Below are 14,411 nucleotides of genomic sequence, written 5' to 3'. Positions count from 1 at the left end.
TGAGTTAGTTTGTCCATGTTTTAGGTAAAGATGGTGACGTTGTTGGAGCTCACGTATCCTTCTTGGACATTTTAAATCCTACTACTTGGAATGTTGTTGATTTGACTAGTAATATTATGAGGATGTATCCTCTCCATTACCTCTTCTCTTCATTTCTTTCCATTTTCTCTAATACAACAATATAAAATTATTATTCCCTTAACACCTTTTTAATATAGTGGACTGTTAGATCGTTCTGAAATAAAATCCGGACCTTTAAAATGCACTGGAAAGTAGTGGAGAGGTTGGAGTACTGGAGATGATCTTTGTTTGAATATTTCCCACAGCACGTCTCTCACTGATCTCACCAACACATTCGATTACCAATCATGTTTATGAAAAGTAAACACGGATTTAATTTAATATAAACATGAACATAACTTATACTATCTATGGTAACGCAACTTTACGACACAATTGGAACAGTATATAACTTAGTGTGTTGCGCACGTTTTATCCTTATTTCTAGCTCGTATGGTGCTTTGTCGCAATCCTTCTCCCCATGACCAAGTATCCCGCACCCGTACCAAAAAGTAGGCATACATTCATATTTAACGTTGAAGCTTGTAGCAATTCCATTCCACATCTTAATGATGACACTCGATTTCAAGGGCTTCCGAATATCATGTAGAATACGAAGACGAATTCCTCTCTCAAGTTTTGGGCGAGGGCTATTATCTGCTTAAACAAATCTACCCAATTGTGGCCAAGGTTCGCTTCATTCGTACGCCCAAATACATGCATGCAGGTTGTATATTCATGCCCAAATTGGAACAAGATGAACCAAGAGTATTAGGTAACTTACCCTCCAATGGTTCATTAAAAGCCCAAACGAAATTTGTCGAAGTGTCATGGCTGCCCTTTGATTAAACGCTCCTTATCTTTAACATTGGAAAATCGAAAGACAAAACGACAACCTCCTTAGCGTTCCATAATTTTGACATTATTTGGTGCTGAGTATTAGGGTTGGATAAATGGATATAATCAACTTGATTCGGTTATATCTAGGTTGTTGTGTTCGGATATAAGCCAAATCGAGTCTGACTTGTTGCATGAGAGAAATCAAGGTTATTAGTTATCACTTATCAGTTATCACCGATGTTTTAACTCGAGAGATTACGTCATAATTCCAGATGATATAAACCCAACTATTCAGTCCTGAACTCTTAAAACATTTGCAAAGGAGGGTTATCAAAAATAACTGAAGGCTGAGGCATTGCACCATTAACTGCACAGTTTCTGACACCAGAACAACCTGTAATAATGAATTGAGCAACTGTACTGATTATTCATGTTACAAGTTTACAACTGTGTTGTTATGGACACAAATTACACCATCGAAATGAATCACATCTGTAGACATAAGTGGAGATATGTACCATACCATAACTCGAATGCTTTCCTGTGGGACTACTGTAATATATGCACATAACCTTGCACTCCCTAACAATAGCAAAAATGTCATAGACTCACTAGGCAAAGGTCAAAATACTTTAGAATAAAAATCACAAGAGAAGAAGCCGATTTGCTTATGTTGGAGGTGAAAAAAGGGTAGCTAGTCCTTGATCAACTGTCAATTGCATCTTGTCATATGACATCAATGAGTCTTCATGGCACTTGTATGCACCACTACCTCTCGCCAGCACCTCCCCATCGCAATCTATGATTCCTCCCTTTGTCGAGTCAGTAGTGCGTGTGCCTGGCTCCAAAATGAATGCCTTGACCTGAAAATTGATGTCAAACAGATTGAATAGGTGTTACTGCAACTCTGCAAGTGCTGCAGAGTTTATTGGTTCCTTGCATAAGGACATAAGGTCTTCCATGAATGTCAAAAGGGTATTTGGATTCAGTTCGGCATTGGCCAGGCTATAGATCTTAGAATATTATGTTTCTTCTCTATTGAATTGCAGTAGAGCAAAAGATCCGCTTTTTTAGAAATCTGAAATATAACGGCTTAAATCATAACGGCCAAGTTAATTATTTATGCTTCATAAATTATGAACTAGCAGACAACAGACTTTTTAGGATGCAATTTCATAATATGGGCAATCAGGATTCAGGAGACAACCAACCTCTCTGCGTTTATAAACGTAGAATATAAGTTTAATTTCTATTTCCAATAGAAACAAAGATTTGTTATTTTTTTGGCCTTAAAGTAAGCTGGAATAAATCAAAATTGATAACAAAACTATCGACACTTCGTGAACTATGACCTAGTAGTCAATCAAAACTATTTTCGTACTTTTTTTATGGGTCATTTGTGCTTTGGTCGACAACCTCGATGTGCTGCAAACATGGGGGGCGATGAGAATGTCATAAAGCCTGGGTTGAGTGTGGGACGAGGGGGAAATTTTTACTTTTCTGTTACCGACGTGGTATTTTTGTCAACACCCGAGAGATAAGAATCAAAGATGAAATAAATAAGTATAGTGCAAACTATGTACGCACAAAGCAAAATGAGCTTACCTTGAAGTACAAGACATGAGGTGACTTGACATGGTTTCCACTTCCCAGTTCCGTCATCAACGATAGCAAACCCAATTTTGAGCCATCTTTGAAGATCACTACATCTACATACCCATCTGAAAACTACACATCAAGCACCTTATGAACAATTGGCAACTACAAATGTTAAGAAACTGTTGTTGAAATTTACAGAGCGGTGAAGAAATTCTCTTTCAGAGTTTCAGCCACAAAATTAATTACAATTTACTTCGGTGTTGTTGAAATTTGTGTCAAATCAACATTGCTAAAAACCAATAAAAGCAGTAGACCTTCCTTTGTGACTTTTTGTTACACTGTATTTGAGAGGATGGGTGTTTGAGTTCAAATAAGAGACATGACTCACATAGACTACACATCCATCTCCAATAAATCTAAAGGCAAATCTAAACATGGATCCTTACAGTGACCCTCAGATGTATTCACATGAGTTATTTCACAGACCAACAGTAACAATTTATGCTCTCCATAAAGAGCTAAACAACGAGGCAAGAAGACAACACCGGACTCTAACTTAGATTGTATTCCCATAGATCCTTACCTTGGCATTGGGAGCTGGCATTGCATCATCACTACCCCAGGGAACGTTATGGATCCAAACTGAAATAAATGGACCCTCAATGGTCCTCCAATTCAACTTCTCCAAGTTTAAATTAGGCCCAACATAGCCGTTTTCCTGAGAACCAACATGCATATTACTTGAACTGCAGAATGGCAATTCTTCAACTGATACAGCTTGACTTATTTTTCTTGCATAGTCTTCAGATTCAGATGCAGGGACAAAATGAATACGTCCATTATATTTTCTTAGATGAAGAATTCTTTTGATCGCCTGTGGAAATAATACATTAATCACGTAAATGATACAATATGTATACAAAAAACTCCATCACAATTTATATGTATATATATTTTTTTTTAATGTAGCACTGTACCCTCGTTAGCAGGGGAACAAATTCATCAAAGATTAAACTTCGCATCAATAACAGCAGGACTATAGGATGAAAAGGGCATAGGATAACTCTAAAAGAAAAGACAAAAAGCCACCACCAATCTTCTTGCATGCAAAGGTAACTTGATAAAAAAAAAAGGCTTTAGTCAGTGAACTTATAAAAAAATTGCACCATAATGAATCTCATTTGAAAAGATAAGGTAGAAAACAACAGGCAGAAAGGATGCACGCACACCCAAGGGAAAGAAGTTGAATTGAATACATTAATGTGGGAAGGTTAAATTTGAGCAATTTCTCCACACTTATCACTCCCCTTTATCCTCCTCATTTCCATCCCACCTCCACAAATGAAATTCAATGATTCATACAACATAGTTGTGATAGCATCTTACCAAACGGCAAACATAACCGCAGTGATCTCATTTTTATTTTCTCAATCATGATAAAACAGAGAGAAAAAAATACAAGGAATGAGGCTATGAAAATGCTTGTCAAACACAAGTTGTAGGCACTAAGTAGTCCTTTACGATAGGCTTGTCAAAAGATAAAAACTTAAAAGATGATAAACCTACAAGAGGACAGGGTGACGATTCAAGTCTTAGGGTTGACGAGTAACGTCTTACTATAGGAGTATAGGATGGTATCACTTTAAACATGATGATATGCAAATGTCAAAGAGGAGTTGCAAATGAAAAAAATGAAAAAAAAAATAATGCAATAAGAGATAAAGAAAATAAAGTTAACTTACATACAGGTCCAAACGAGCACTGCCCATCCACCTCCATTTCTCTGATTCAATGTCTATGTCAGCCACAAGACCTAGACAACAGAACAATCAAGAAAGTGGGGAAAAAAACAACTTCACAGATAAGGAGAAATTTTCATAACAGAATGAATCGCATTCAGATTAGTGTGGTAACAAGAAGCATACCCCACGCAAGCATCAAGACGCTAAAAAACCTAGTCTTCCCTTGTGATACCGTAGTAACATCAAGTGACCGTTTGTGCCCTGTCATAGAAAATAAAATTCAGTTTCTTAAATGAAGAATAAGAAGTTAATTCAAATGCAAGCTGCTTCAAGCAGGGCTATGCTTAACCTCGAAGAATGGCGAGTGTAGCATAAGACGCTGAACAAGGTTCACCAACCAAATCCAAGAGAGATTTAGCTACCCCATTTCCAGTACCTATATATAACAATGGTTCAAAAAGTAAAGGATACAATTATGACAGGGTTAAGCCGAATGCATGCAAATGTGTTGTACATATCCAAGTGACAAATTCGCATTGGCTGGAACCTACTGCCTATGGTTCTTTCCAAATAAAAGGTGGCACAATATTTAAGAAACCCAGCCCAAAAGGTCTTGCGGTACAATAATAATCTCCGTTTCTTTTCCTCTCTCCTAATTTTACTTGGACAGTTTGTTCATTTGCATCAGAAGTAGTTTCGCAAAACGCAATTGAAAGAAATTAAAGACACTTCTCAAAAAGTACATTAGGAAATAACAAACACATTACACATATGGATATGACTATGATTCAGAACAACTCTTCTATTATTTTCTCTTACAAAAAGCGCCTGAAACCCTCGAGTTTGAAGTCTAATGAAAAAGATCATTTCAACTAATTACTATCGTCATATAATTTGTTAGCCTTCTTGCTCTTTAACCAACAATGAGATAATAGCCGCCTCCTCACAAGACAAATTTATCAGAATCGTCAATATTATACGTCAAGAAATAGAAAACAAAGAAAAACAAAGTTCAGAATTAAACTATAAAGAGGGGTAATTTAGACCAAAAAATAGGCAAAAATTGTGAAACTATGATACGTCTACACTTCCAGACGAGACCAAGAACACAAAAATGTTTTATGGTACCATCCAGAATGTCCTACAAGTCCCTACAAATAAAAAAAGAAAGAACCCTTCCACTCAGAGGTTAGAAAATACAAAACCACCTCTAGAATTCATACACAAATTCGAGCAATATCATACAAAACTCTAATTCTTCTTGATTTAGTAATACATTCGTAAAAATTGGCAGTGAAATACCTGCAGGGATCACTCCAAGAGGCATCTTAATCGCAGTTTTCCAGTCATCTCTTTGCAGTAAGCCATTTATCACCTACTAAAAAATATAATACTTATTAATTGGATGTGGCAGTCTAAAATCAGAGTTCTTAATGGCTGATTTTTTGGAGTTAAAGAAACAGACGTGTGTTTATGAGCTATATTATTTCGATTATTTAATTTTGGGGCCTCACCCTTGTCCAACGCAACACTTAAGGATAATGGCATGGAATCTTTATCGGATACTTACCAATCCAACACTTCTACGAAAAGATAATATTACATGATGGAAGTAGAGGAAGAGATGTGTATATGCATCATATAGGATAAAATTAAACAATTTTAAGCTTTATGTCACATAAATCTCTCTATTTCACATTACAAAGTACAAACTCTATATATTTCAAACCTCTAAATTTTCTGCTTAAGAATGGTTCCTGATCCTTGTATACTTGTTTTAGGATAGAGTCCCTGTGTCTCAAAATTTGAGTCATGGACTGTCCAATACTTGACATATACCCGTGCCTGAACCAAGTACGCAAGTCTAAACAACATAGGTTTTGAGTCCATAAGATTGGCCGATTCATAACTCATTGAACTTGTGCCATTCACAAGATGTGCTTCTCCAGCTACAAGCACGCCATTGAAGTTCTAACAAATATATACTAAACAGAATCTTGGTTCAGTGGTTAAGAAATTGAGTCTGGGGTAGTGTAATTGCCACGGAAAACACAGGTTTTTTTTCCCTCTCGAGTAAAGTGACCAGGAAAATTAATTTGAAGTCAGCAAATGCTCTCAACAGTCAACACGTTATAGTGCAATTCGTTGCTTAAGCTGAACTTCAATGAAGATGCAATTGGATAAATCATAGAATCCAAGTCCTGTGTATGTGTAAATGCTTTTATTTAGGCTTGCAAAGACCTTTACTGAAAACATCAAGAACGTCGAGAATCATCATCAAAGAGGGTAAATCTTTCCTGTGATAAATTCGGAACTCCGTATAGTACATGGAACATGTACTGGGCTAAAATTTGATTCAAACTAGTACAGACTAGGAATACCAATAATTCAATATATATTTTTTTTGGTGACTAGGAATATCAATATATAAGCAACTAGATATTTATTCACATGCCTTTAGGCTTTAGGGTAACAATTAACAAGTTACCAGCATACTAACAAAATGACAGACAACACATGATCCGCTCACAAACAACTACCATCCAAACCCTAACACCCACCTTAATAGTTACTCCCTCCATTCACTTGAATTCACTACATTTGCTTCAGGAACAAAGTTCTAGGAGATGGAAAATATGTGAGAATAATGCGGCCCACACTTACACACAAGAGTACTTTTCTGGGTTATTTTTTGCCCAAAGTAAAAATGTAGTAACTAATTTGAATGATCCAAAAAAAGAAAATGTAGTGACTCCAAATGAATTGAGGGAGTATTGCATGCGTATGAACATGAGAAAGATAAGTACATCTAGTAGTACAATACTATCATGAATGAATAAACAAAACGATACCTCAACTAAGATGCCGTCACCACTGACACAAACAACTCCATCATACATGGTAAGATCCAGTTCAAAAGCAATCTCCTTAGCGTGCAGCTGATATTTTGTTTCTATAACATTGCAAGAACCAGCAAAAACTGTAAGTCCGAATAACTCTAGGCAGCAGGGCATATACTTACATGCACGGACTACAAAGTGAGTGAACCTTGGAGTGTAATTTCAGTGTCAGCATCCTTAAGCAATGGCTTTACGATATCGACAAATATATTCAGTGCAGTTCTCTGCCCACCATACGGATTTACCAAAACAAGGAGCCTTTTTGGTCGACCTACATCCAGATAAGCAACAACATCAACACTTCATCTAAATCAAACCCGACAAACAAGTTCTTAAGTCTCAGTTCATGTTAATATATGTTTCAGACATTAGTGGATCAATCCTCAACCTGGCGGGCTCCGAGAAACTAAGTTTTGGTATTTTGTCTAAATTTTTGTGCTAAAAATTTTTTGAATCCATGACATTTATAATAGAACTTCAATATTTTCATCAAGAGCACTGTAAACGAAATTTTCAAGACCTGCCACTTCTTCTAGGTAATGAACTCAAGTTCAACAGTCAGCAACCCCGATCCGCTATCCTTAGTTTAAAAATGCGCAAGGCACACCAAGGCGCTAAGGTACCAAGGCGACGAGGCGCAAAGCGCAAGGCGAAGGCGCGCGCCTTTTTGACACAAGGCACCCTATTTTTGATAACAAATTTCTAATTTCCAAATATAATTTTGGCAACAATAGCCTTTTTAGGAGTTTTCAAGTTGGATAACATGTCAAGGAGTAAAGTTAGGGATAATGGAGAAAAGAAACTGTGAGCTTGTCTAAAAGATATGGAAAGTGCATACAAGTTAGTGTTGTTAGGCGAGCCTTGTCTAAAAGGCGGTAAAATGGACCGAGGCGTTTGGCTAGTGGCTCATCCAAGGCGCGCTCAAGGCGCACTTTTTTAAACTGAGCCGCTAACAATTATAAACAGATAATCCTGTTCAGAGAATTCCCTTTTCAGGTTGCGATCGACCTTTGGTACTTGTATCAAAAGTTATGAATGTAGTACTTGTAAAGCAAAAATATGAGATCACTAAAAACTAAAACATGTATATCAGTGATCAAAACATCAAACAATCTTGTGCTACAGATTGATCAACAGATTATCATACTGAACTAATTTCAGCATTACTTAACCATGTAAAACAAACATATATATTGGCATTAATGAGTACATTATAGATTTTGGACTATAAGAGAAAGAGTTTGGACTTTGGATAGACACAGCCAAAATGAAAATTACATTGAATGACGGCCACTTCATAATAGTAGCAAGCGCCGCCAATTTAGCAATTCATTTTCCTTCAATCCATCATAGTTCCGCACCAAAGAATCGTGAAGATAGGTGACCATAGTGACAATCACAAGAAATAACAACAAAAAAAGAGAAATAAGACCATATATTTGTAAAAGATCTCACCTTTATCCTAATAATTCACATAATCAGAAGTAACACCGTTATTCAATTGGATCAAAAAAAAAAAAAACATGGCAGAAAACAGCGGACCAATGAGGCAATAGTAACAATAACATTTCTCAAATGCCTCAAAGGCCTCGCAAACTGCATAGCAATGAACAAGGAGTTGGATGTACTCATGTACACCCCCAAAAAAGTGTTGCCAGTTCACCGAGTCATTTTATGTTAAATGCATCCTAATTCAGAACTAAAGAATAGCTGATCACAGTTGAAAATGGAAACCGTTGACCATAGTTATAATCACAGGAAATTACGACAAAAACGACGAGCTTTTAAAAGATCTCACCTTCATCCAATTGATTCATATGATCTATTTAGAACTACCTATAAATCATACAGTAATTATTAGGGAGTAAAAAACAATGATTTGAATAATTACCTAGAGAATCAAGAAATTCTCGAAGTTTAGTAAACCAAATGACAACGGAATCTTCAGGTAACTGAAACACGAAGCTCTTCCTCACCATAGCTGAGGTAGTCGCGCAACAGAGAATTCCGCCATTCCCGCCATGTTCAACTACACATCTCAGTGTAATTCTAGAATCTTCCATTGAAACACCTAAAACTTCCTTTTCAAGGATTAAGCGTTTCTCGCCGGCGGCGTCGGACCACCGGAGAGTCCCGTCTGAGAAGAAGATTAACGGCGTTAGGTTTCCGTTAGTGGTGACGTCATCCGAGAGTATTATCGTCGGATTTTCCAGTTGTGGTTGATTCATGGTTGTGAAGTACGCGCGGAGAGTGGCGCGTGAGGGGGAAGGTTAATAGTTGGATTTGAGGAGGTAGAGGAAGTTAGGAAGGAGGAGGTGGGAATGCGAGGGATAGTTTAGTTTTGTTTGTTTGTCCAAGTTAGGTGGAGAAACTTAAGTTGGTGACGGAGGATGTGGCCGTGTGGGTCCACCTCATATTATTTGATTTTTCAGGTCCTTTATTCATTCGGAATCCCCTATTTACTAAAAGAGTATAAAAAGTTGCGGGGTGGTATGTCGGGATACGGGGGGTCAGGTCCTATGGGGGTTGACGCTGGTGGACGAACGGACTTGGGAGGCTCATGTTGTGGAGGCGGTGGCGGTGCTCGAAGGTTTGAAGGAAGCGTTGCGAATGGGTTGCCTCAACATTGTTATGGAGAGTGATTGCCTTCAAGTGATCGAAGCTATTAGGAAGCAAAAGTCGGGAAGGAGCATTTTTTTCTCTTGTTATTCAAGACATTATTTTACTTTCGTCTTCTTTTAATTCTGTTTTGTGGTCTTTTACGAGTCGTGTAAACAATACCGTAGCGCATGCTCTAGCTCATGTCGTTCCTAGGTCTTTGGGTCGATTCGAGTGGTCTAACGTTTTACCACCGATCGCGAACTCTGTTGTTTTGTTTGATTTATCGTCTTTATAAAAGGCCTTCGGGTTTTTTCCAAAAAAAAAAAAGTAGAAAAAGTTTCAAGTTTTTCCGCCTAAACTATATTTCTTATTCGGAGTTACTTTTTCACCTACGAAATTTACTCTTTCACCTATATTTTTCCATTAACATTCCACATCATACCCTTTACTTAAAACCTAAACACACTAACTCTTATATATATATTTTTTCCCCAAAATCGAATCTAATTGTTCCAAAAACTTGACTAATGGATTATAATTCTTCAATTAGTGAATTAATTTTGTTGTTTAACAATCATTAATTTGTTTTGTTAAAATTAGGGTTTATTAATTAGTTAAACTAATTACCAATTGATACGAGTCGCGTCTTGAAACCTATCAACATCCCCTATAGACTAAAAGAATAACACATTTGTGTTATTCCCGCTCAAGTTTCCCGCTCATCTTTCCCCCATACGAAATATTCCCTTCTAAAATATTCCCTTCTAAAATATTTCCTTCTAATATATTGTAGTCAACCCATATATAGAATATTTCTACTACAATATTCTGCACAATCAATAGTAATATTGCCGTCAATCACTATGCCCCATATATGGAATATTTCTTATGGTTAGTTTTATATATAAAAGTACATTTACATTAAATTAAATTCATATTCAATTTATTAAAATAATATTAATACACTAAATCTCTAGAATTAACTCTTATAAAATTACTGTGTTGTAGCACGGGTTGCTATACTAGTATAAGATTAAGTGGTGACTTGTTTATCAATTGTTTAGCAACTAGTATAGATCCCGCGCGAATGCGCGGTATTTTAGATAGAAACATTAAAGAAAATAATAATAAAAATGATATTTAACTCAATTTGAAATTTAATTGTTAGTTGTTAATTTATTATTAATATTTTGTATTAATAAGTGGAAAGGGAAAGTTTAGTATAATCCAGATATAAATATAATATAATGAAAGCTCAATAAGAGATATGCTATAATAAAATCTCAATTACAGATATGATATAATAAAAGCCCAATTACAGATATAATATAATAAAAGCCCAATTATAGCCAAATTCATTTAGGCGGGAAAATTTTGGAGAACTCTTATTCTTTTAGTATAAGGAGATGTGAGTTGTGAGTCATTGGAATCATCGAAATTGATAGAAAATGGTGACTTGAAGATATCAAATAGTAATGGGCAAACATCGATTACGCTGAGTTCAAAAAATCAAGGGATTGTCATAACACTTGTTGCTCCTCTTACTAATACCAGCAATTTTGTGTTACGAGAGGTGTTGTCGGAGAAGGACAAGAACGGGGTGGTCGTCAGACGGAGCGGGTTGGTCCGGACAAGGGGAGGAGCGCGCGGAAGAGGGGAGTGAATGGAGGTCGAACAAGGGTAGTCGGAGAAAGGAGGCAACGAGGTCGGCCAGAGCACGGGTCGTTGGAGTACAGTTGTACGGAGGGAGGTGAAGGGTAGGGAGTTGCAAAAATTGATTAAGTTGGGGAAATGACAAGGGTATAATTGTAAAAGGCGTATGTGAAAGAGTAAAATCCGTATGTTAAAAAGCACGACACTTCTTATTTTGATAAAATCTCTTATTTACTTTTTTATTTTGATATAATCTCTTATTTAAAATTTGTCTCTAAGATTTTTGTGATAAAAAATTCGTTCTTTGTATGCTACAATGCTAATAAAAAAATTATAAACAGTTTCATTAATTTTGTTTATAAATATAAACATTTCATGTTATTACTCAATTTTTTGAATAGTTTTATAGTTAATTTTTTTTTCTAAAAATAAAAACTCTACAAATACCGCGCATTTATTGCGCGGGGCCTAAACTAGTTTCAGATCAATTGAAAAATACTTCGTCAATTCCGTTCGTCAATGTGTTATTAACTCAATTCGTAACATTTAGCAAATTTCTTGAGAAATTTTTAATACTAGTTTTGAACTCGTGAATTTCATGGACTGTTTTATATTCAGATGAATAGACTCAACTAATATATGTTACCACTAAAAAGAGAATTATAATCGCTAAATAATTCTTATAAATATAAAAATGGAACAAATTAGAAAGGTTATGTGTACAATCTTAATACCATATGTCCATCATTCTATATATAAAAGAATCTTGTAAAACCGCTGACGTGGCGCAACCATATTTCATAAAAGTACTCTACAAGGCCTCTACTTCACTCTCACAATTTCAGTTTTTCTCAGCCAATCAAAACTAACACCATTGCCATGTCAGCTGTCATGTCAGCCGTGTGAAATTATTGCTTTCTGAACCCAATTTTCCATAAATTACAATTTTAAAAAAAGAAGCGTCTGCAATACACAAGTCACTGCTACACCGTCTGCACTCTTTACCATACAGATTACAATTTTCAAAAAAGAAGCGTGGTTCACAAAGAAAAGACTCTAAAACTTCCACCCATCATCTCCCCATTATTATTAACTCAGCAACTCAATTAACTTCTCAGAACAAAATTTCAATTCATAACAATTCAAAAAAATCTCATATTATAAAAGAGGAAACTGGAAAAATTCAACAAGTATGTCTTGAGCCTTGAGGAGATAGAAATCCCAGAGAAAACTACAATTGAAAACCATCAATGGAGGAACTTGGAGCTTGCTTTATATATTCAAAGCCAAGAAATCAAACCCCAAAAGTCGGTAGGGGCGAAGGTACCTGGTAGCAACAGGTAGCCATTGCAACCCCATTCAAAAAAAAAAATGTTTTGAGAAACAAATAATTTGCAACCCCATAAAATTAATTAGATGTATATAATTATAATTATACTCCTACTATTAATTCTTAAAATAAAAATATGCTTCATACAAAACGTTGATTTCCTTAATAACCTCTACAATATAGGGAAATATATTCGAAATTTCTATTAAGAAGGCAACTTACTGAATTTATTCTCAAGAAAATCAAGGCATATTCTAATTCCTATTAAGAAGGCACTTTGATTACTCCGGAATCTTCAATTTTTTCCTCCCCGATTCCCGATCTCGCTGTCAGATTGATAGTCGCCATTTCAACTGAAAATCTTCCATTAAAGACGGTCGACAGTCGACGGAGCTTCTTTTGTTTGAGGTAATTACGAAACCTTTGTTCTAAAATTAAATTAATGTTGTGATTCACTGATTTGTGATTGGAAGTATGTAGTAATTATTGAATCAATTCATAATAGACGTTTAATACTTAAGTTTCGATTTTGAGGATTAATGTTATGATTTGTGATTTTTAATTGGAGCAGTAGTAGTCTGGGATTTTGGGGGTTTGTGGAGAGTTTTGATTTTGATGATTGTAATTAAAAGATGAAGAACTTCGATTTTGGTGATGGTAGAAAGATGAGTAGTAATTATTGTATTATTTTGTAATAAAGAAGGTACTATGATGGATATAATTGAACGATGAAACGAATTTGCAAGACTCAAGTTCAAGTTGCCGGTAGATTAGATAGGACTATAGCCTAGGAGTAGTATTATTTGATTTATTGTGGGGGCATGTGTGACACCCTTAAATTTAGCGATAAATAAACACGTAAAATCTACAGAAAAACTGACAGGATATGTTTGTAATTGGTTCAACTAGACAAAACCTGTAATTTTTAAAACTTTCCTAAACCATTCACAAACATCTCCAACTTAAGAGTGCCCAAAACCTGCAAAAGCTAATAAACTAATTTACATAACTATGCTAAAGACAAGGAATTATAGTGATACAACCCAAAGAAAAAGAGGGAGACATATGTCCCTTCAAAATATATACACAACCAAAAGTTAAAAGGTTTACTACAAAAAAAAGCCAAACTAGGTCTAAGGTTCTTTTGCTCACTAGCTCGTCCGTTTACCCCAACTAAGCATCATCAACCTGTCAATCGCATTTTATACAAACACGAAAGCCACAATTCAGTGGGGAGTAACTTCGAGTCCTCCCAGCCACGAAATGTCATATTTAATGTAACATGTAGTGTAACATGTAAACAATATGATAAACAATTTAATTATCAAGTATTCTAACCTATGACCCCTAAACTGACCAAATTAAACTATCATGTGAAACATATAACAAATAGTAATCCAAACTTTATCAATTGTAACCGGCTTACATCTCACCTATTACAATTCATAAAATCACCATACAAGAAAGGGCAATATATCAAAGACAGGCATAAGTTCTTAGCACCGTCAATAGTCACTCTGTAACTCGAGTCTATACCACGAGGTAGGGAAGGTAATCGAACCGGTATCTTGGCTCAGAAGTTCTATCAAAACATGGCCAAGACACAACACAACCCTAGCCTAAAATCTGCGCAGACCTAGACATGCGGATACACACCACCGCACCCAAGACCCACAATTTTTCTAA

General features: G+C 35.8%; 1 protein-coding gene across 3 annotated transcripts; it reads right to left on the bottom strand.

Moving 5' to 3' along the window:
- Positions 1 to 1,275: 1,275 nt before the first annotated feature.
- On the bottom strand, positions 1,276 to 9,524 carry LOC141642673 (sphingosine kinase 1-like). Of its 3 annotated transcripts, none has more exons than XM_074451535.1 (10): positions 9,033 to 9,524; positions 7,290 to 7,412; positions 7,094 to 7,194; positions 5,544 to 5,616; positions 4,591 to 4,677; positions 4,425 to 4,502; positions 4,242 to 4,312; positions 3,083 to 3,373; positions 2,506 to 2,628; positions 1,276 to 1,763 (listed from the first exon to the last, which is right to left on the bottom strand). In XM_074451535.1, the coding sequence occupies exons 1-10, from the start codon at positions 9,367 to 9,369 to the stop codon at positions 1,569 to 1,571; spliced, it is 1,479 nt and encodes a 492-aa protein (XP_074307636.1). In that variant the 5' UTR covers positions 9,370 to 9,524; the 3' UTR covers positions 1,276 to 1,568. The 3 variants fall into 3 exon arrangements, with proteins under 3 accessions (XP_074307636.1, XP_074307637.1, XP_074307638.1); XM_074451536.1 differs by lacking the exon at positions 9,033 to 9,524 and adding an exon at positions 8,420 to 8,514; XM_074451537.1 differs by lacking the exons at positions 7,290 to 7,412; positions 9,033 to 9,524 and having other exon boundaries at positions 5,544 to 5,619.
- Between the last annotated feature and the right edge of the window lie 4,887 nt (positions 9,525 to 14,411).

Source organism: Silene latifolia, chromosome 2 (assembly GCF_048544455.1).
Source record: "Silene latifolia isolate original U9 population chromosome 2, ASM4854445v1, whole genome shotgun sequence".
Classification (NCBI taxonomy): Eukaryota; Viridiplantae; Streptophyta; class Magnoliopsida; order Caryophyllales; family Caryophyllaceae; genus Silene; species Silene latifolia.
This window is presented reverse-complemented; position numbering and strand designations above follow the sequence as displayed.